Source organism: Salminus brasiliensis, chromosome 2 (genome assembly GCF_030463535.1).
Source record: "Salminus brasiliensis chromosome 2, fSalBra1.hap2, whole genome shotgun sequence".
Lineage (NCBI taxonomy): Eukaryota > Metazoa > Chordata > Actinopteri > Characiformes > Bryconidae > Salminus > Salminus brasiliensis.
In genome coordinates, this window is record NC_132879.1 from 34,862,023 (window position 1) to 34,884,303 (window position 22,281).

At 41.3% G+C, this 22,281-nt stretch overlaps 3 protein-coding genes across 3 annotated transcripts; 2 read left to right on the plus strand and 1 right to left on the minus strand.

Moving 5' to 3' along the window:
• Positions 1 to 31: 31 nt before the first annotated feature.
• Positions 32 to 3,958, plus strand: med21 (mediator complex subunit 21). Its single transcript, XM_072672464.1, has 4 exons — positions 32 to 113; positions 1,769 to 1,883; positions 2,038 to 2,138; positions 3,034 to 3,958. Exons 1-4 carry the CDS (start codon positions 72 to 74, stop codon positions 3,211 to 3,213), a joined length of 438 nt encoding a protein of 145 aa, XP_072528565.1. The 5' UTR covers positions 32 to 71; the 3' UTR covers positions 3,214 to 3,958.
• Positions 3,959 to 5,299: 1,341 nt separating this feature from the next.
• Positions 5,300 to 13,860, plus strand: pmpcb (peptidase, mitochondrial processing subunit beta). The gene is made up of 13 exons (XM_072672488.1): positions 5,300 to 5,396; positions 5,597 to 5,722; positions 5,804 to 5,890; positions 9,143 to 9,272; positions 9,356 to 9,554; positions 10,199 to 10,278; positions 10,368 to 10,480; positions 10,659 to 10,802; positions 10,905 to 11,065; positions 12,220 to 12,305; positions 12,431 to 12,519; positions 12,668 to 12,743; positions 13,683 to 13,860. The coding sequence occupies exons 1-13, from the start codon at positions 5,316 to 5,318 to the stop codon at positions 13,745 to 13,747; spliced, it is 1,437 nt and encodes a 478-aa protein (XP_072528589.1). The 5' UTR covers positions 5,300 to 5,315; the 3' UTR covers positions 13,748 to 13,860.
• dnajc2 (DnaJ (Hsp40) homolog, subfamily C, member 2) lies at positions 13,432 to 21,984 on the minus strand. The gene is made up of 17 exons (XM_072672485.1): positions 21,797 to 21,984; positions 20,378 to 20,568; positions 20,050 to 20,125; positions 19,793 to 19,891; positions 19,505 to 19,646; positions 19,344 to 19,424; positions 18,450 to 18,515; positions 18,264 to 18,355; positions 18,041 to 18,162; positions 17,070 to 17,219; positions 16,887 to 16,975; positions 16,697 to 16,766; positions 15,873 to 16,051; positions 15,626 to 15,726; positions 15,433 to 15,543; positions 14,406 to 14,560; positions 13,432 to 13,975 (listed from the first exon to the last, which is right to left on the minus strand). Exons 1-17 carry the CDS (start codon positions 21,849 to 21,851, stop codon positions 13,907 to 13,909), a joined length of 1,848 nt encoding a protein of 615 aa, XP_072528586.1. The 5' UTR covers positions 21,852 to 21,984; the 3' UTR covers positions 13,432 to 13,906.
• Between the last annotated feature and the right edge of the window lie 297 nt (positions 21,985 to 22,281).

Below are 22,281 nucleotides of genomic sequence, written 5' to 3' on the forward strand. Positions count from 1 at the left end.
GCCCTTCTCGGTCACGTGAGACCGCCAGCGTCGTTAGCCCTCCGGTCGGTGGGGGGCGACAAGCAGAAAAGATGGCGGACAGGCTAACGCAGCTCCAAGACGCAGTCAATTCAGTAAGATCAAATTGGATGTTTTTGAAGTATTTAATTCGCTATATGTACCTGTCGTATAAGTTCTGTCGTGAAATCAGCAGGTTTAGTCCTGGTCTAGTACTCTGATTGCTGTATAGGTCATATGAGGGGGTGTCTGAGGAGAATGGTGGTGTTCCTCCACTTATGGCTGCAATGAGACACGGCAGCTAGCTAGCTACGTTAGACCATACAGCATCTAGATAACGTAAATATAGATTTAGCAGCTCATTTTAACGGTGGACGAACATGGCCACGAAATTCAGACTCGTTGGCATGATTAATATACCCTATAAGTACAGTAGCTGTGTGCTTTGTCTCCAAAACTGAGCACTACTGAAGTCACTAGGCATAGCTGTGCTACCTCCGCTGCTCTTCTACACACCCCGAGATCACCGATGAGACTGAATTACTGGCTTTAAATATTATTTAGTGTGAAATATCCTATTTTAACCGGTTACACACTGTTGGGACCGACGATGCTGTTAATTTGCTGTTCGATCCCAAACCGATCATCAGCTTATTTTCCCCATACAAATACCGGAACTGATGCTTGAAGAAAATCCGAGTATTTCCGCAGTAAAACCAAAAGTAATACTCATTTAAAAATACATATTTCTATTAATGATCTATTATATCTATAAATATATTAATTTAATAAAATAAATAGACTGTTTAGTGAAATAACTGATCAGCCAGTATAGATAAGTTATTGTGTGTGTTCATGAAGGGAGATGGTGAAAAAGGAAAAGTAGCTCTTGTGCTAAATGTTTATTTACTACAATCATTTTGTGCAGTTTTCAGCATAAAATACACACAATTGTATTAATTACAAATAAAATTACATTAAACAGAATAAGATGACTAAGATCCTACACCTGATCTTTGGGATGACATGCATGCCAGTCAACACTGAGCATTGAAAATATATGAGGGGAAAAGGAAAAGCTAAAACAAATACAGAAGATTTACAGGAAAATATTGAAATTAAAGGACAGCGGGACAAAAAGAGTAAAATAAGGGAGAATCCTGGGAAAAAATGTGAGGGTTGACTGGTTACACTTAGGGCCCACCCCATTGCCTTCACCCATACTCATAACATCCAGCATCCACCACTATCTCACATGCTTTTCACAGGGGCATTTCATCTGCATTTCTGTTTGTCAGTGTTTTGCTGAATAAAGCCCACGACATCTTTAGAAGTCTTAACAGTGAGGTCTGGTGTCCCAGACCCACCCCCTCCAAGCTCAACTTTGCAGACCTATTATTTGCCAACTTCATAACTGTAGAGCTGAACCCCTTTTTAACTGTATTATTGGCCTCCCTTGTGACTAAAGCTGTACCGAGCCTCACTGGTACTGTTAATGCATGCTCAGTACCACCAGTTCCATGAGAACTCTACTCACTTCAACAACAGCATATGCTGAAAACAGCCTATAATTTAAAATGTTTAGTTCACAGCTTAAAGAAAAGGCTATTTTATATGAGAATCTGTACATTGTGATTAGTTACTCCAAGATTGCTTTATATCCGGAAGTCTATGGTCTTTATTTGTGTAGTTATTACATTATTTACAAAGATTGGTTGGGTTTGTATTTGAGCATGAAGTAGATATTCAGTTTATCTTTTGTTCAACATAGTTGGCTGATCAGTTCTGCAATGCCATTGGAGTGCTGCAGCAGTGCGCGCCACCTGCTTCCTTCAGCAACATCCAGACGGCCATCAACAAGGACCAGCCGTCAAACCCCACAGAAGGTATACACACAGATTCTTGTCATCACACACGCCGTATGTGTTATCAGACTAATGTGATGTTTCAGATGAGGAACACATGTGTATTAGAGATTACAGCAGTGCTTCCCCACTTCCCCACTGCTTTAGACTAATCAGTCTGGGTTTTTTGCCACAGAATATGCACAGCTTTTTGCAGCCCTGATTGCAAGGACAGCGAAAGATGTTGACGTCTTGATCGACTCTCTGCCCAGTGAAGAATCTACAGCTGCTTTACAGGTACGTCAACTGCAGTCCAAGTAGTCACAGATTAATATGAAGTAGTATATATTAGCGTTAGTGCCCCAGAGTTTTTAGAAATATTATAATATGGGCCCCAAGTGGTCCAGCAAAATAAGACGCTATCACTACAACCAGAGGATCGCTAGTTCAGACACCGCTCATGCTTCTAGCCATCGGCAGCTGGGGCACTGAGAGAGCACGATTGGCCTTGCTTTGTCCCCACATCACATCACATCACTCCAAAGTTGTGTTGCATCGGTGGCAGTTCGAGAAAGAGGCTTTGGCTGGCTGCACACGTGTCAGAGGGGCGTGTGTTGGTCTTCACCCTAACTAGTGTCGGGAGCATTGCATGGGATATGTGGAGAATACACGCTGGGCAATTGCAGATCCAAAATTGGTAAATGGGTAAAACATCAGAAATGTATTTATTTAAAAAAAAAAATAATAAATAGAAGTAATGTGAAAACTATAATATAATTGTAGTTAATATAGTTCCACAAAGGTTTTTTTTTTTTTTAGAGTAAAAGAAAACAAGGATGCCCACTCTGGGGTCTTGGGGGTTGGCCACCCTGCAGAGTTTAGGTCTAACCCTAATCCAGCATAATGATGTAAGGGGCTCCTAAATGTTAGTCAGGTGTGTTGAATCGGAACAGTCCAGGACGGAAAATCTTCAGCACCAGCAGTGTGCACTTCTGGCATGAAAGAACCATATTTGGTTCCCAAAAGAACCCCAGAATTGAGTCATTTTAATTGAGAAATGTTCTTTGAGGAGCCAAAACGCTCCTTCTGTGGTATGGCTTAAAAAAACACATTTTGGATTTTTAGTGTTACCAACATTGCTGAACTGTTATTTATCTGTTATTTGTCTTTTCTTTCCACCTCCTTTGACCAGGCTGCTAGCTTGAGGCAGTTGGAGGAGGAGAACCATGAGGCAGCAGCACGACTAGAAGAAGTGGTGTACAGAGGAGATCTACTGCTGGAGAAGATCCAGAGTGCCCTGGCTGACATTGCCCAATCACAACTACGCACACGCAGTGGCACGTCCAGCCAGTCCATGACTCCTGATCCTTGATTTAGACCGTTCCCGGTCAAATGCGGACTGACAGACACTTCAGGGACTTTTATAGTCAGCATTCATTCGGGCCCTGCGAGGTCAATCCATTGCAGCAGAGTATTCATTGACATTTCAGCTGAGAGATGCACAGCTGACGGTGCTGTAATGCAAAGACACACATGTTCTGGTGGTGGTTTTGTTCCAGCCTCTTCTTAATATAGTTTACCAGTAAGACAGCAGCTATTAAAAGGATAGATGTGACACGCTACTTAAAGTGTTAATGTTCACTTACCCACTGCAGGCTGAATATGCACCTTTCGGTGATGGGGGAAAGAGTTTTATTTTTCCAGCCTTGAAGCCTTTTCCTGTGTTTGTGTTAAATTAATTTTTTTTTGGTTTATTATTGTTGTTTTATCCTCAAACACAGATTCGCTCGTACATTATGCGTCTTGCCAGCCCTTGTACTATTTACTGTGGCAAGAGGAGCAGTTGTTTTGTATTTTGTATAATGTAGAATCATTCTCAGAAGAATAGCTGATCAGCAAGTTTATACTTTAAAGACACAGTTGTGTGAAGACTTTTTCAGTGTTTTTGTCTCATTTATGGCAAAGTGTCCTTCACTCTCAGAATGAACCTGATAGCAAGTCAAAAGAGTCAAGGTTTTTAAGTGTGTACAAGCAATGCAAACAAAACAGGCTGTTTAAATGTCCTTCGCTATTAGATCTACAGGATTGTGATTAGAATTAAACTATGAAATGTCTCAGATCAGCTTGGAATAGATGTTTCCTTTAGCATTATTATTAGATAAATTGTGAATAATAAGCCACTGTTTATTATTTTTTTTACTTAATTTATTTGGTGAATTTTCCCTGTTTTTCTCTCACTTCGGTACTATCAATTAACCCACCTGTTCAGAAGTCTCCCTAGCACTAGCCATGCTCCCGGCACTAGGAGGGTAAGGGCTTGTTACACGTCTCTTTTAAAACTGCCACCAATGCGACACTTCCAGGCAGCCAACACGCTTGAAGAAAAATCAGGTCCCAAGCTCCACCGCACCAGCCAATAAACACTAGGAGAGGCAACGAATGATGGGAGAGAACATGGCCAGTTTTGCTCTCTCTGACTCTCTGGCTGCTGATGGCAAAGGGGCATGGCTCAGGATTTGAACTCCTGACCCCTGGGCCACTGGAAGCAGTTTTTAAATATGTATTTTTCACTTGATGAATGAATGTTCCAGCATTCCAATAATAATTCACTGTATCACGACACAGATTTATGGTTGTTATGAGCTAGTTTGGAGGTGATACTGAATTGCACAAAATTCTGTCTTCATTCTTAAAACCGCAGAAACACCTGTACACCTCCTCGTTGAGGTGGTGGTGTAATAGTGTGGGGACTGTTATTTTAGCACACTTTGGGTCCAATAATCCCAACCAGTGCCGTAGATTATTTGAGTATTATTACTGACCAGGTGTGTTCCTTCATGACCACAGTTTACCCACCTTCCAACAGTTACTTCCAGCATGATTATGCACCAGATCACAACACAAAAGTCATCTAACACAGGTTTCATGAACAAGACAATGAGTCCTGTGTTTTTTAGAGGCCTTTTCAGTCATTGGCTCAGAATCCACTTTCCAGAACAATCTTTGGGATGATGTAGAAGAGGAGATTTACAGCATCTCAAATGAATGTTTCCAATATCCTGTAAAATACATACATAAAAGACTTGAGGCTGCTTTGAGAGTAAAAGGGAGGCTCTTAATGACTGTTCCTAATGGAGTCCTCAGTGACTGTATAGGTGAGCTTTTCCTGCCTCCATACTTCTCACAGCAGGCATGCTGATCTAGACTGATCTCGTGCCTTTTACACAGCACTGATCAGCACTGATCAGGGGTTAATCTTAGATGAGTGTGTTTACTCTGCGAGAAATATAATAACTATGCTCCCAGGTGCGTTTTTACCACACTTGAAGTGGATACTCGTGGTGTAATATCCACATTTCCATGTAGTTTCATGTGCCTGTTCACCCAAAGCGCAGCTGCGGTCGTGACGTAACGTTCTCAGGTCATCCAATCAGAAAAGACGCGGCCAGTGACGTCCTCACATCTGTAAACAACATGGCGGCGTGTATGCGCCGTGTGGGAGCAGCCGGAGGACACCTCGTCAAGAGTTTACTGAAAACGAGCTCAGTCTCACAGGTAAACCGCTCTAAAACTTACGTAATGACACTTTTTGCATTTGTATACTGTGGTCCTAAAAAATACGACACACGTAGACTGTCCTTAGCAGCAGCCCGGCTAGCGCAGTAACGTTAGTCGACCTGGCTAAGCTACGGTAACGGTAACGGTCACCTCTGTACTGAATACTGGAGCTGTCTGATTAACTCGCCCTCCCGCAGTTTACTCGCCACCGGGCCGCGGTAGCAGCGAATGAGGTGGCGTTAAACGTCCCGGAGACGAAGGTGACAACACTCGCTAACGGACTTCGAGTAGCATCCGAGGACTCCGGCTTGGCGACCTGCACGGTAAGGCATAGCTAACGGGTCTGGGCTTGATCACCCCCTCATGGACTTCACTGATGAAGAGCACGGCGTTTCTGTTTGTAGGTCGGTCTGTGGATCGATGCTGGGAGTCGTTATGAGAATGAGAGGAACAACGGAACAGCCCATTTCCTGGAGCACATGGCCTTCAAGGTAAAATTTACTAGAAGTAGACAGAACTGTCTACATCAGAGACAGACACAGGGAAAGTCACATATTACAGCAGTACAAAAAGCACTAAAGTAGTGCAAATAGCAAAACAACAGCAGATCAAATATTATATATATATATAAATAATCATTAAAAAAGAGTGTAAGACATCCTGAATTATTTGGTGGAATTATATTTGGTGTCCTGTGTTCTAGGGAGACTCACATAGACTTAAAAGTGTCTGTGCAGTATCAACTTCCAAATACAATATACTGGACATCCAAGTGTCCAGATATTAGGGCTGGGAGACCTTTTTCATGATATACAATGTTCATCATAATACATGTAACCAGAGACTAAATACATCAGTAGTGACATTCCTAAAAAAAACTGCTATTCAGATCCTCTCTCGTACTAAATACAGTAATTTGTATTCGACATCTGCTGATCTTCATTCTTCAAATTAAACCAGTCTAATTACACTGTTTCTAATGAAATTGATCAGTTGATCAGTGTTTATTAGGCACTAACAATATTCTCCATAGAAAAGCATGTTGTGTATCACAATAACAAATTTGACAATGAGACGAGTCAATATCAGCGTATTGCCCAGCTGTACCAAGTATGCATCTTGTACAGATGTACGTCACAGTGGCGCTGCGTAGTTATTAGAGCAAAGACGTCTAGGTGATGTTGCAGGACCGTCACGCAAAATGAAATGTTAATAAGGAAGTAGTAACTGCACATGAAGCGCTGAATGGAACTGAGTGGAAGCTGGATGTTTTTCACTCACGTATACTTGAATTGAAGTATTGAAAATATTCAGAAAATCCACTATAAATGGACTTAAAATTTCGTGTTTTAGTAAATGTAACTAGTTACTGCTTACCTCACCACAAGCATTTTGGCATGAGTGAGAACATGGGGACCCGTCTAATAGATCTTATTGAGAGTAGAGTGTAGATCAGGGGTTCCCAACGTTCTTAATGCAAAGAGCCACCTGTAGACATAGTTTTTTATTTTTTATATTATTATTTATTTATTTATTTTACTAAACAATAAATTGTGCATTTATTATAAAAATGAGGGAAAAAATACCCATTTATTTTGTATTTAGATGTTCGCACAAATCTTTATTATTAACACATTAATATAGTTTTTAGAAATATTTAGACATGTTTTGTTTAAGCAATACAGCTGGTTTTCCGCAAAGTTTTTTAAGCACAAATGAATGATCGTTGTTAAATGGTAGAGGGAGCTTCACATGAAGCACTCTCTCTAAAAGCTTAATGCTGTGGTGTGGTTGAGAAGTTGAGCTGGGGTTAGTCTCTGTGGTCTGATGACCCTTACTTTCAGCATTCATTTCATGTTGCTCGTAGCATGCAGCAGAAGTGGCCTTTACCCAGGCCTTTGCACACGAACACAAGCTCTCTGGAGGTACGGTGGACTGAATGTTTCCCCTCTCTGGTCTAAACTGTGATCTGAGCTCTGCTGTAATGGGTGGAAAAAACAAACAAAAAAAACACACATACAGTCTCCATGCTGCAAGTGGGTGGGTGGGTCGCGACCCAGTTTAAAACCACTGGCCTAGATTTTTTTTGATGAGGTTCTTCACATGACAGATTTGTTTTTTTAGGAAAGAATGATGATGCGAAAATGCGTCAGTCAAATGGAGCAATTATGTCCCTAAACGAAGAGTGATGAATAGCTGTCATGAGCAGCTTTATCTACAGAAAAACCTGAAACATCTGATTTCTATTATGACAAATCTCACTTGCACCAGGTCGCCACATTTACAAAATAAGGTTCATTGAGGGTGTTGGCTGATGTTGAGAAGGAGCTTACTGGACAAAAATTAGTCACATCATTACTTTTCTTTGACTTGGTTAAGCGCCCCCTTCCTTAATAAAAACATTAGTCCTGTCAGGTCTCTTCAGATCGTTCCAGTACACATTGTAGCCCACACTTTCATGAATTGGCTGCACGTTTCAGCTCGTGTTTGTGCGTGCCTAAGTCATAATTAATTCACCTGCTGTTTACTGTTTGATCAGTGTGTCCCAGTATTGCATTATAGAACTAGTCTCACACAGACACCCTACAGTGGTCATTCTGATTAGTGAGGGCATTGTGGTTTGGGCATGAAGCACAAAGTTAGAGGAGGAGAGGGCTGGAATGGGCAGAAAGACACTGGTGATATTCTCAGCCAACAAGACTGCATAAAAATAACATTGACAGTTATTCTTTTTGTAAACATCACATGGCTGAACATCTATTGAAAATTAGCACCCACATTAAAGCTAAAATAGTTTTCAGCAATACTGTTTAGCGATAATTCCTGTCCAACATCTTTAATTAAGCAGGCTGTTTCTTACTGTAATGATGGATGTAAATGATGCTCTGTTCAGACTTTCCTGTATTGTGTCCAAGCTGAACCGCTCTTTATAACGTCAGCATGTGAGGCTGGTGTAGCTTTCTGTAGAAAGCATGGACAGCATAACATCTCTCAAAAGTGAAGCAATCACAGGTCTAGCGCTACTGCTAACCGGTTGCATTATGATATGTAGCTCTGCCCACCCCCGTATGCTTCAGTGACCTCTCCAGTGTCCAATTCCAACAGTTAGTTGTCACATTGTTTTATTTTCCCATCAGAAGTCAGTTGCTTACTGTCTAAAGGCCAGATTTACACTCCGGAATGTAGTGATTGACAGTCTTGGCTGGAACCTGCGGTACCTGCATTGTGCCATTGCTGTTCATTACATGAAGTAGCTGAGTTGAATTAACTGTACCTTGTCTGTTGAAACATTCTACTTACTCAACAAACCGGGAGTCCGGAGGAAAAATATGTATTGCTTCTGTACTGTAAACTCAGTAAAGGCGGTCTGGGGAAAGGGGGCAAATTTGACAACATTGTGGGGATATTGTGATCATTGTGATCTAGATTTTATATATATATATATATCTTGATCTATTACTGGGTCATTGATGTAAATGCATTGGTTTTCATGATCTCACAAAATCAATTCATTCAAACAGGCCATTTGTTATGTACTGGGAGTCAGTGTTATTTCAAAAGGGCACTGAAAATTCTTAGGTCTTTCCTTATTAGTCCAGACCGCTCATAAACAACACCTGCTGACCCATTAGCACACCTGTTCACCCTCGAATCTTAACTGGACTGACTTAGAAGAACGGGGAATAATTGAGGAGAACCGTTCCAGTGTATGACACATGTCTGTCTGTTTGTGCTGTTTGCAGGGTACAAAGAAGCGTTCCCAGCTAGACCTGGAGCTCGAGATCGAGAACATGGGAGCCCACCTGAATGCTTATACTTCCAGAGAGCAGACCGTGTATTACGCCAAAGCCTTTTCTAAAGACCTGCCCAGGGGTAGGAGAACTCTGTGGATGTAGATGGTAGGAGATGCCTCTGTAGTGTAAGGAGGATTTACTCATGATCTCCCTCGGTTTCAGCTGTGGAGATTCTCGCTGACATAATCCAGAACAGCACGCTGGGGGAAGCCGAGATCGAGCGCGAGCGTGGAGTCATCCTTCGAGAGATGCAGGAGGTGGAGACTAACCTACAGGAAGTCGTCTTTGACTACCTGCATGCCACAGCCTATCGGGACACTGCTCTAGGGAGAACCATCCTTGGCCCTGCAGAGAACATCAAGTAAGTATTGCTGACCAAGAACGTGTTCTGTGGAAGACTGTAGAAGTGATGAGCTCTACCTGCTCTGGCAGTCGTATGAAAAGTGTTTGGGACCTTTGATTGATGTGTTCTGAATTAGTACAGAAGTTAGTTGTATTTGGTTTATCAAGTCTTTAGTTCGGTTGATCAAGGGGGGGGAATGAAAAAAGTGAACATGTCAAAATGGAGTAAATAAAATACGTAAATCTATGGCCTTTTAGGACTGTTTGTATTAGTGATTTTGTTTGTTTTGGCGCTGTTTGTTGTATTAGTGCCTTTTTATTCTGACACAGTGTTTGTTCATAGTATTAGTGACTTATTTTGGCACAGTCACAGTTTGTATTAGTGTTTTTTTTGTTTTTTGTTTTTTAACATGGTGGGTTTTTTGTTGTATTAGTGACTTATTTTGACACAGTCATTTTTATTATTTTTTTTTATTGACATGGGCTTTTCATTTAAATGTGACTTTTATTTTGACACAGCTCAGGGTGGGTGGGTGGATACACCACTAGTCATGTAAACACTAAAAACAACAGGTTTTTATGATATTCATGTTCAAAGCAATATTAAAGTGTGTGTGCGTGTGTGTGTGTGTGTGTGTGTGTGTGTGTTAAACCTGTTTACAGAACAATAAACAGAGCAGATCTTGTGGAGTACATTACCACTCACTACAAGGGGCCACGGATTGTGCTGGCTGCAGCTGGGGGTGAGCTTGGATCCAGTTCTCTCAGTAATACTGCATGTACATGGTGCTCATTTATTTATTTATTAAATGGCTTCTTATTCTGATCTCAGGAGTGTCCCACAATGAATTGATTGATTTGGCTACGTACCACTTTGGAAAGTTGCCAGCCAGATACAAGGGTGAAGCGCCTGCATTACCTGCCTGCAGGTTCACTGGAAGTGAGGTACAAAACACAGCTTACCATGACTGTGGCTTCTGGCTCAGTTTCTTGATCAGGTTATAAAGTTAGGATTGTCTGTCTGTTCTTAAAGAGAAGCTTGTTTCATTTTCTCATCATGATCTTTAGGTTAAAATGGCAGAAAAAAAACAACACTTTGTCTTATTGGGTTTGATTCTAACAGATCCGAGTCAGGGATGACAAGATGCCGCTGGCGCACATAGCGATTGCTGTGGAGGCAGTGGGCTGGTCTCACCCTGACACCATCCCTCTTATGGTGGCCAACACACTCATTGGAAACTGGGATCGCTCCTTTGGGGGTGGAGTGGTGAGTCATTCTCATGTTTGTTTGTTTGTTTGTTTGTTTGTATTTTAGAAAGCTGATCATGTTGTTTTGTCAACGTGGCTTTGTCGTGTTTGTGTCCCTCAGAATCTGTCCAGTAAGCTGGCTCAGATGGCATGCCAGGGGAACCTGTGCCACAGCTTCCAGTCCTTTAACACCTGCTACACTGACACCGGGCTGTGGGGGCTCTACACCGTGTGTGAGCCGAGCTCCATCAACGAGATGATGCACTTCACACAGCTTGAATGGTGAGTGTGGAAGCTCAAAGCTCAGTAGGCCTTATTTAACAACCGTTCTTCTGCGAAACCCGTTTACATTTTTATAGGAGGATTCTGAAATTCTCAATGTTCTCCTATTTGGGATTTGTTCAGTTTGTCAGGGCAATGGGTCCATCAGTATTAGAGCAGTTAAAACTGGCCGTGAATCTCTGGGACTTTTACTGATGAAAGAAAATTCTTAGGATGAAAACCTTGCATATCCAAAGTGCCAGCTTAACAGAAGAAGGAAAAAAAAATATTTTTACAAAATTTTAATGTAGGTCAATGGGAAAAGGTTTTAATTTAATTTAATTTTAATTGACTTTTAAAGGCAATTGTATTGATCTTTTTATCATAGCTATTTTTTCTCTCTTTTTTGGTATTTATTTATCTTTTATATTTAATTTAGCTTTTGTTTAGTTTCCATTTTATTCTTTTGTTTTCCATTTTATCATTGATGGCTGATTTAAAATCTTACTTTGACCAATTGTATTTTTAACATAACTTTGTGATTCTTTAAAAGTGATTAAAATTGTAATAGTTACCTTTTCTGTTTTATGTTAATCATCCAATTTGGTTTATTAATTTCTATTTATTTATTAGGATTTTTTCTTTTTTGGCAAATCTTTTGCTTACTGACTTATATAAAAATATTTGTTCTTAAGTTGCTCTTAATGGTTTTTGTTTATTTTCTCTTTCAAACCTTGTCTACTTGTAAATACTCTGCTACATAAAAAATGAGGGTTGCACTCCAGGTTGATTATTTGATTGATAGGAAATACTAGCAGATTCAAATGGAGCTACGCGATTTTTGCATAACTGCTGCAATACGTTGTTTTCGTACTGGGTTTAAGACATGACACATTTCCTTTTATAGTGAGTTCACCAAAGCTTAGGTTTTGGTTTGGTTGTAATCAACAAATCTAGCGATTATTATTTCATTAGTTAATGCAGTTCAGTCGCCATAGTGGAAGTTAAAATGCAAGTTTAAAAGAATAAGTATTTTCTTATTTCTTATTGTTTCTTATTGAAGTTAAAATGCAAGTTTAAAAGAATAAGTATTTTCTTATTGTCATTTATAACAATAGTATCATTGTTATCGTGATATTAATTACTTAAAATACACGCTCTATCTGTGTTTACAGGATGTCTCTGTGCACCAGTGTGACGGACAGTGAAGTAGCAAGAGCAAAGAATCTCCTGAAGACTAATATGCTGCTTCACTTGGACGGTAAGCGTGCATCAGCAATATTATAATTAACATGGTTATTGTAGTGTGAAGATCATAAAGGTGTCCACTGTCCAGCTTTGTCATGAACCACACTGGAGTACATCATGTGTAATCAATCCCTTTAGGTTCCACACCCATCTGTGAGGATATCGGGAGGCAGATGCTGTGCTACAGTCGCAGAATCCCACTGCATGAGCTGGAAGCCAGGATCGATGTTAGTAACCTACACCTCTTCAGTGTTTTGGGTTCCCCCCCCCCCTCTCTTATTATAAACTTTTTAAGAAAAGATATTTAGTTTGAAAATGTGAAATGTTTGTATTTGAACACATGAACCCCTCACCCATCTACTCTCTCACCCCTAGGCCATAGATGCAAATACCATCAAGGAAGTGTGTACAAAATACATCTACAACAAAGCACCAGCCATTGCAGCTGTTGGTACGTACTGTCTGTAGCTCTCTTTGTAATGTGGCCATACAGCACCTTGAGCACAAGTTCCAATTTAACCATGATGGTTGCACCTAATTTTAATAGTATGTGGGCTAAAGCAGAATATTGGGCTTATATTTAAGTTTTTTTATATATATATATAAACTATAAACTTGGTTTCCCAGACCAGGACTGAGATTATACAGCATGCTGAATGAAGATTTCATATCAAAAGGACAAGGTAGTCCAGGACTAGGTTTAATCCAGCTCTGGGAAATTGACCCCTATCTGATAAATTCAGTAAATAAATCAGTGCATAATTGTCTAAATGGCTGCTTACTTATAACTAATTCAAGTGTATATGTATTGCATATGCCTACTGCTATTTTCCATATATTGGCTGTTGTAGCGCTCTGTCAATAATAATAACTTTATCAGTTTGCCAGACTTGACCTTACATTTGCCTAAGCAGAGTCCAGCAAGCCAAAGTAGATCTGATAATTGTAGTGGTGTTTAGATGCAGAATCAGTGCAATTGTCTGAGCTGTAGAACAGTAAATAATTTGAATGGTTTTGCTGTTGCAGCAGTGAAGTGTCAGGGCTAGTTTTATGCAGGGATGCACCAAAACACGAACTCAATGCTGTGTTAGTTCTTTCAGGTTCATCTGTTAATGTCGATATAAAAATTGGCACTAGCCTTACACAGAAATTTAACATTTATTTGTATCAAGTTCCAAAAGCAGTAAAATGAATAATGTATGAACTAACATTGTAGCCCAACATCACCTAAATATTCTGCTTCCTCGAGCACAATAATGCACCATCAACTTGATTGAATCAGCATCCCAATATTGACTTTAGTTTTTGAATTTTAGATTCTGGTATCATTGTGCGGCCTCAGTTGTGCCACCAAGTAATTTAGTCATTTGTCACGCTGAATGTGTTTCAGGTCCTATCGAGCAGCTCCCAGGTTTCAACCAAATCAAAAGTGGGATGAATTGGTTAAGAACCTGAGGAAAAACGAACTTCACACTGCCTGTACATTCACATCCAAGTATTTATGTAGTCTGTGCATTTTCCTTTAATTTTATTATAAAATAAAGACCAACACAATAACGTTAAAAGAACATGGAGCTGTGTGCACGTGGTTTGTTTCTTGCAGTTTTGTGTTTGTCATTTTTTACTCCTAGTAGCAACTTGCTCCTGGGCAGCTTTCTTAGCTTTAATCATCTCCACAAGTTCCTGTGTAGGGCAGAGAGAGACAAATGTTTACATCAGATCACAGAAATGAACATTTTAAGGTTCATTGAGGCAGTTGAAAGGATTAGGATTAAAAAGAAGACCAAGTCTCACCAATACATGCCAAAATCTGCATTTATCTGCCTATCAAAGACCCATATACATGATTTAGTAGAACTGCACAGACAGCTAAACCTGGAGCTAAATATCGTTCGGATAATGTCCTGCTTTGTTTTGCTACTCTGCTTTCAAACTGTCACAGATCACAGTACCCAAGTTGCATATCCAGGTACAAGACCTATTCTACAACTCAAACACCTCGTGTTAAAGCAGGGGTAGGCAGTTATCATGAGAGCTGAATAATGTGTGCATGAGCAGGAATCTAGAACTGCCCATCCCTGTTTTAAAGGCTGAAGTAGAATGTTGTGCTTACCTTGTATCTTTTCATACAGTCTTTCTTGGTACGTCCAGGCACAGTGGCTGCAATCTTGTCCCACCTCTCAGGAGTGCTGACTGGGTAGGTCTTCAGGGCCTGTTCTAAGAGCTTTTGCTCCTCTGTCGTCCAGGGAGAAGAGTCACCGGACGAGACTATCAAGAGGAAACACGAAAAGGGAAATTCTTGTGATTGAATAATTCTGGGCTAAATAATACATCTGTTTAGGATGTTTGGCTCTACAATTTTTTGAATGCATGCAACTGTTGTGTAGGCTATAGTTTCAGATACTGCTTGTGCCCGCCCTCGCGGTCATCACTGTAACTGGTTAAGTTTCCTAGGTTGGAACCCCAACTCTTCATTAACTGATAATTTTTAATTTTTTTTTTTTTTTTTAATAAATGGCAAACTTCTGAACCTTCAGCAGGTAAGGTAAGAAAAGCACCTTTTCTGCTGGTATGCTAGGCTTTATAACTCGATCACATTATAACAAGCAGCAATGTTTACCCCATGTCTTTATAGTCTTTACAAGCACAACTCCAACAATTAGGCTACTTGGTATTAGCAGATACTCAAGGTTGCAGTATCTGACAACAAAAAGTAGCATCGTTATTTGAATATGCACCCGGTCCTCATAACGGCTGCTGAGGTGAACTGAAAAATGCAGCCTTTATAAATGTTGGTTTGTCAGTTGTCATGGTGTCTTAAAAATCATTCAGTAAAGTGCTACCAAATCGGTTTAAACAGCTAAGGCAGCTACGGTTTGAGCGCTGATAAACACGGACATCACATCAAGGGGGCAAGTATTACTCCCAAAATGCTGACAATTTTTTTTTAAGAACTGAAAACATGCTTATTTGTATCAAAGCCTGAGTTGAAAAGCTAGGTGTCCCCAATTCTGACTGGCACGATAAACGTGGACCAATTAGCAGGTTACTGACGCCCAGCAAGAAAAGGCCTCCTGTTAGCGATGATGTAACGCTTCCTACAGGCTCACTGCATGTGCTAGAAGATACATCAAACTCACCATCAAACCGCTCTGAAGGCACAGCATTGTCTACAGCTGCAGGAACTGCTGAATACTCTTTCTTGAACTTCTCAAAGGCCTTCTTGTTGACTTCGTCCTTTTGGTGAGGGTCTGAAAAAAGGGGAGTACGTCATAAGATTTATTTGTTCTTAAAACTGTAAAGCATCAAAACACCCCAGAAAACGGAACTCACCTAGTTTCTGTAGAGTCTTAGCTTTGTTGATGACGTCTTTGGCGGTTCTTTTAATTCCACTGCCTGAGTGCAAGTTCATGTAGTTGGCAATCACTTCCCATCTGCAGGACACAGAGCACAGCACACAGTAAGAAGCCATGGCTATGACTGCTAGACTACGGTGGGTGTTTGTGTGTTTGTGTGTGTGTGTGTGTGTGTGTGTGTGTGTGTGTGTGTGTGTGTGTGTGTGTGTGTTTATATGGCTGACCTGGCATTGGTTCCAGCAGGAAACAGGTTGACTGCTTTGATAAGCAGCTGCAGGTCCTCCTCATTCCAGCCTTTGCTCCCACCAGTGCCGGTGCTGGTCTGGTCTAAGCTGCGGGTTGCCTGATGGGCCTTCAACTCAGCCTCTCTCTCACGCTGCAGCTGAGCGTTTACTTCCTGCACCTACAGTCAAAACACCATGCAAGAATTAGTTTTCAGTATTTTCATCATATTTTACAAAGCTACAAAGAAACCTCTATACTTCTCTGCATAACTCGTGCCATATTTGTGTAAAATCCTCTAATACTACTCAATCCACAAGGTTGGGTCTAGTTTGGGCATTAGGCTGCGTTCACGCCGGCATTTTTGTCAACTTTAAAAACACACTGCCTGCTGCTGATTTCAATGAGATCAAGGTGTTGGCAGACACCAGAGAACACCAGTGCATGGCAACACATCAAATTTATGGTATCTGTTAAAGAAGAAGGGGAAGGTGTTGGGCGGGACTGCAGTCAGTCATAGGGATTTTAAACTATACATAGATGTCAGATCACATACAGAACTACACAGTCCAGTTACAAACATACAACAGAACAGCAACGGCTTTGAGTAAACACACACACGCAAGCAAATCACTTTCTTTGTAGCACTTTGTTTTAAGGCTGTGAATATTCGCCGTTAATGGCACCTAGAGCGCCCTCTGCTGCCCTTTATCAGAACACTGTGGTAAAAAAAAGAAAAGAAAAAAAGAACTGGACTGAACTGGAATTTCTCTGAACTCCAAAAAAGTCCTACCCAGAATGCTTGATCCCCTTTTTCAATGCTTACCTGCTTTTCGATGGCAGCTCTGCTCTCCTCCTTGTTGGTTGATGCTAAAGTCTCATTTAAATTCTGTAAGCTAAGAAAGACAAAAAGAAAGCAATCGATCAGTTTAAACATGAACGAAATGTAAATCACCTGCTTTATTCTCAGGTCACTGCACACACTATGCGGTCCAATGAGATGAAAGTCTCAGTACCTGATGAGCTCTAATCGATCGCACAACTTCTCAACGTCCTCCATCATCCTCACGTTCTCCGCCTCTGTATCCACAAAGTAATTACAGTTCTGACCAAAGGAAGAAAAAAAAACGCTTAATGAACAAATCATGAGGAACCATCAGTTATCAGGCTTTAGTGGCTGACAGGAGAGTCTTTCCAACCTTGCATGTTGTCCTGAGTTTCTGTCTCTCCTTCTTGATTGCTTTCTTCTGAGCCTCCTTCTCCTTCTTGGCCAGCTGGGCCGCCTGCTTGGCCTCCTCTTCCTCCTTTTCTCGAGCGAGCCGAGCTGCATCAAGCTCAGCCTGTCGAGCCTGTGTGACAGCAAAACAATGACGAGACCATCAGAAGGATTTTATAAAATACCCTCATTTCAACAGGACAATTTCAGAACATGGCAGGGATTTAAGACGAAGGTTACAGTTACAGCTACCTCCTAATTTGACATCTTACGAGTATAGAACATTTTTGGGAGACGGGGGTCTCCCAAATATATAAAAATATATATATAAAAATAAAATTATTTTTCCTGAAAACCAGGCAGAAATAATTAAGTATCAAATTAAAATTAAAAACTAGGCTTCCTTTTTTGATATCATTTTCTTGGTGTAAAACTGAATCTTAATTAGGCCTGTTATTATATATTTTTTTGGAACATATATTGTCCCAAAAATAATGGTGATTAATGATAGTCATTTTAAGACCATTTGACGCCACTGCTATAATGATAATAGCATAATAATGCAATTATATCTTTTAAAAAGCAACAAAATATTAATAAATAATAGTTCAGAAATCGCAAACATTTTTTTTTTCTAAATGTAGCGTATTTTTTTAAATAATGCGCATGTCTAAAAACGCCAAGTCTTCGCCCCGTTGCAGTCTACTTTTACTGTATAGAGGTGCCATCATTGCGACACTGGTTACTGTGCAATTTGCTAAGATATTGGCGCAGCTCATTTTTATACGAAGACCAGCAAATAATGATTAGCATGATAAGCTAATGATAATTATGACAGTCCTAATGTTCTTTAATCTTTAAGAGCCTAATGATGAACCTAAACTTTTTTTTTGACACTTCCGAAACCCCTTTCAGGCTGGGAGACAGCCATGCGTCACCACAGTTTCCACTGACCCGCTCCTTTTCCTCTTGCTCTTTCTTCTTGGCCTCGGCCCTGGCCTTCTTCTCCGATTCCTTCCTGGCTTTCTCCTCCTCTTTAAATTTCTTTATTCTCGGATCACAGCTGTATGCCGTATCTGCAACACATCAGCACAGAATTGAACAGCTGTAACAAAATCCCCCAAAACAGGGTTCAGCTCTCTTTACCCATTAGAACAGACTGTTGCACTGTTCGTACCCACGAGTGTTCGTATCCTATTCATTTCCTCCTTTTTCCTCTGGGCTCGAGAAGCTCGGTTCTGCTTCTCAATCCATCTTCGTTCATCTCGACTGGGTCAGAAAGAACAAAAAAAGTAGTTAAGAAATAAGTTAACCCATTGTAAAAAGGAGGACAACAAGTCAAAGTCAGAGATTTGAACTTTACCATTCAGCCTTTTCCTTCTCCTCTTCATCCAAATATGAAAATTCTCTCCACGAGTCAAAGTTGTACCTTGTGAACAAATGAACCAATTAATTATTAAATACTATTAAGTAAAATATATCCTAATACAGAACCGTAGAATGCACAGACTTCCACTGAGGAAGGTCCGAGAGATTGCACCTTTGTTACTTGATAATACACGGGCAGTCAAAAAGCATCTTTTAGATATGCAGAGGTTACACACTGATGTTCAGTAAGTCTTGCAGATGTGTTTGAAGGAGCTGGTCACTTCATATTTTGGTGGATTTGTTCGTTATGGAAGACATTCCACCTATTATGGTGGAGGAAGGGGTAAGGTTTATGTTATAACTTGTTGATCCGTTGGAACTAGTTTGCTTGGTGCGACCAATTCAGTTTTAGTAGCTCATAACTCAAATGCAGTTTACCTTTAGGTAAAATTAGGCTAGGCTACTAAAAAAAATACAGCTAGCTACAGATTTAGACCAGAGGAGGGCCTACAAAATACTGATGGACACCCCCCCCTATTTGATATTCTGGTATGTACTAGTTGTAATTACACCAACAACACAAAACCGACCAATTCTTTTTGACTGCCAGTGTATGCTTCCATTCCTCCATGTACTCTCTCAGCTTTTGCATATTTAACATCGTGCCCATATTCAGCAGGACATTCAGCATATAGTAAGCAGTAAATATACTTGAAGAAAAATTCTCTACCACATCTCACAGTAACATCCCTAAATCACTACTGGCTTCACTAGATACACACTGATGACAAAATCCCACCAAGCTGTTCTTCAAGGAATTATACTGAGCAATGTTCCTATAGGAGTGGCATTAGCAGGCCAGCGCCACATGATGCATTTAAGAACTCACCAAAAAGAATAGAAATTATCTACGTCCTCAAACGATGACCCCTTGGTTCCGAAGCTGGGGATGTGTTTTTTAGTAGACCACCTGTAAGATGCATAGCACAGTTAGCGTCGCTGATCTTCTGTGCTCTGTGTGTGCACAAAGCAAACGGGGGCGGCGCCTACCTGGCATTCCTGTCAAACACAGGAGCAAAGACTTCAAAGAAGTTCTCCTTGCCTTCTGCCTTAGACGGCACCGTGTTATCAAAGGTGGGGTCCACGCTGTCAAATGCTCTCCGCTTCACAGGGTCGGACAGAATCTCTATTGCTGGAATATACACACACAAGCATGCATTCAGAAGCTAATGTTTGAAGTAATGTGGTGATTAATATAACAGAGAAAAGTATTAGATCACTGTGTTAGATGATAAAATCACACAGTGTCACACTTGGACCAGCAGATGGAATCCTAACCTTTTGTTATGCAGGTGAAATAGTCATTGTCTCCTTTCACAATCTGCTCGCCTGCTGCTTTCCTTTTGTCTGGATGATGTTTCAGCACCATGGCTTTATCTGCAGAAAAGCAATTCATCTTAAAAACTGATAGAATTGGACATCGACTCTACTGATAAAACAAAAATGAACCTGCAAACCTACAAACAAAAAAGCCATCGCTAGATCATTAGAAATGGTGAGCATTTTCAATGTGAACAGCATGAGGAAACACTTACGAGCAGCTTTGATCTGTTTCTGGGTTGCCTTGTACCTCACATGAGCTAAACCCAGCACAGCATAGTGATCTTGATTCTGAGGGAGTAAAAGAGTGAAACATCGTTCAGAAGTCCAGAATTTTTTTAAGGTTTCGTAACAGTTACAGAAATGCTGTTGTGATCTACTATGATTGGCCAAGACGGATTGGTAACGGCACAATGCAGATGCTGCTATTTGCCTACAGCAGCCTTCAGTGAGATCAGTATCACAAAGGCAGACATCATGATAACCTGCCCTTTATAACGGGAACATTTTCTAACAATATCTGACAGGCATGTCAATCAGCACCTTCCAGTCTTTGGGGTCCAGTGTTTTCAGCATGGGATATTCCTCCAGCTGCAACTCCTCATCTTCCTCCTCCTCTGATAACTCCTCTTCCTCCTCAAGCTCCTGGAAGGAGGCAGACACATTTCGGATCCTTCGCTTCAGAAACGCCTCGAACCAACGGCCCACCGGTTCCACCTGAACCTGTATCGACGCTGACAGAGAGAGAGGAGACACAAGGCTTAAAAGGACTCTTTCTACTGACGTGGAGTTTCACGTTGCTTGGTGCAGGCTGCGGGTTTTCATCCCAGCAACACTGGACAACCTGATTAAACAACACACCTGTCTTTGCAGATAAGACGGGACACCCCTGGTTTAGTTGTTTTAATTGAACGTGGACAGCTGGAGGAAGACGAGGCGTAAACACAGTACCACGAACACAATTACTCCTAAACATTAAAATACCTCCTGATCACAAATCACACACTGACAACCGAGATTAGACTGGGGATTATGTATTTACTGGACTCTGGAAGAGCTGGAATTGTCAACAATGCACCGTTTTAACATTTTAACTCATCTGAAGCACAACACAGACAATATATCCAACAACGACACCAGCGCATCCTTCCTCACAACATGTCCAGTGCCCAAACTCTGCTTCTTTACTGCGAGGCTGGTGTATCAAACAAGTACTGGATAGTAGCTGCATGTCCTGCTAAATCCTCTGAGGTGATATCTGACTTATGACTTATCAGCCTTGTAGCTCCAGTAGGAAACTAGGGAATGAACATCTGGACACCAAACATGTCTTGAATGATGGACTACATTTGAGCTAAAGGTTGTTTTGTTTTTTTGTGGTGAACCATTCCTTTAACAGTGAAGTGAGAGAGCACAAAGAGAGGCTGGACAGCTGTGTATACCAGCCTACCAACACCCTACTCCAGCTTATGTAGCTAGCACTAGTGCTATAGCTAAACCCCCCCCACACACACACACACATTAGCTAGCTACCTGTATTTAGGCCGTTGATTCTGAGGTATCTAGCTAGCTAGTCTCATGTCTGATGTGACCTTAATGCCGCTGGCGTCTCTTGATTCACATACTAATTTGGGCGACCACGAGGGGAGGGTTAATCTTGGCCACGGCAGCGCTGGAGTTAGCCATATATTTAGAGATATGGCTATCTGTGTACACGCCGTCATTTTTTTATTTATTTTTTTAAAGGAGCTAAACAGAGCAGTGTTGGGCTCGTTTGGAAGTGAGAAGGCGGTTAGCTAGTGTCTCTCTCTGTGTACCGCTGCTGACGCCGGGATCACTACCACCGCTCACTAGCCGTTTAGCTAGCTAACAGGCTAATGTGGGTGAGAGACAGGCCAGCTAAAGTGTGTGTGTGTAAGAGAGAGAGACACCGGCTAACAGTTTCCTCCTGGTTTCTCTCACCGGTGATGGCGGTGAACACCGCCGTGTTCTGGGACTCCAACGCCTCCTTCAGCATGGTGCTCGCTCGCTCTCTCACACTCTCTCACTCCGCCGCATATGAGCCGCTCTGTTCCCGCAGGTCCGAGCCGCTGTTTCTCCACATGGGCCTCCTTTCCGCTCGCTCACACACACACACACACACACACGCGCAGCGCTGCGCCTTGACGGTCCGGAGTGTAGCACAGCTCGCACGTTTAGTTCCGCTGAAAACAGAGGAGTTGGACAGGCGTCCACTGTGGCTTTACTGGCAGTTGTGAACATCGTCTAGCATTGCTTTAAGATAACCTTCAAAAAAGAAAGGACGCCAGGAAGTTATTGAAAGCTCACTTTGGTTGTAACGTGAGTTCTGTGACACCTTGCAGGAAAAGGCCTCGGCTAGTGCCTGCCTAGCAGACGAGGTGTGTGATGATATACAAATGAAACTGAAGGGCCAATATTATACAGCT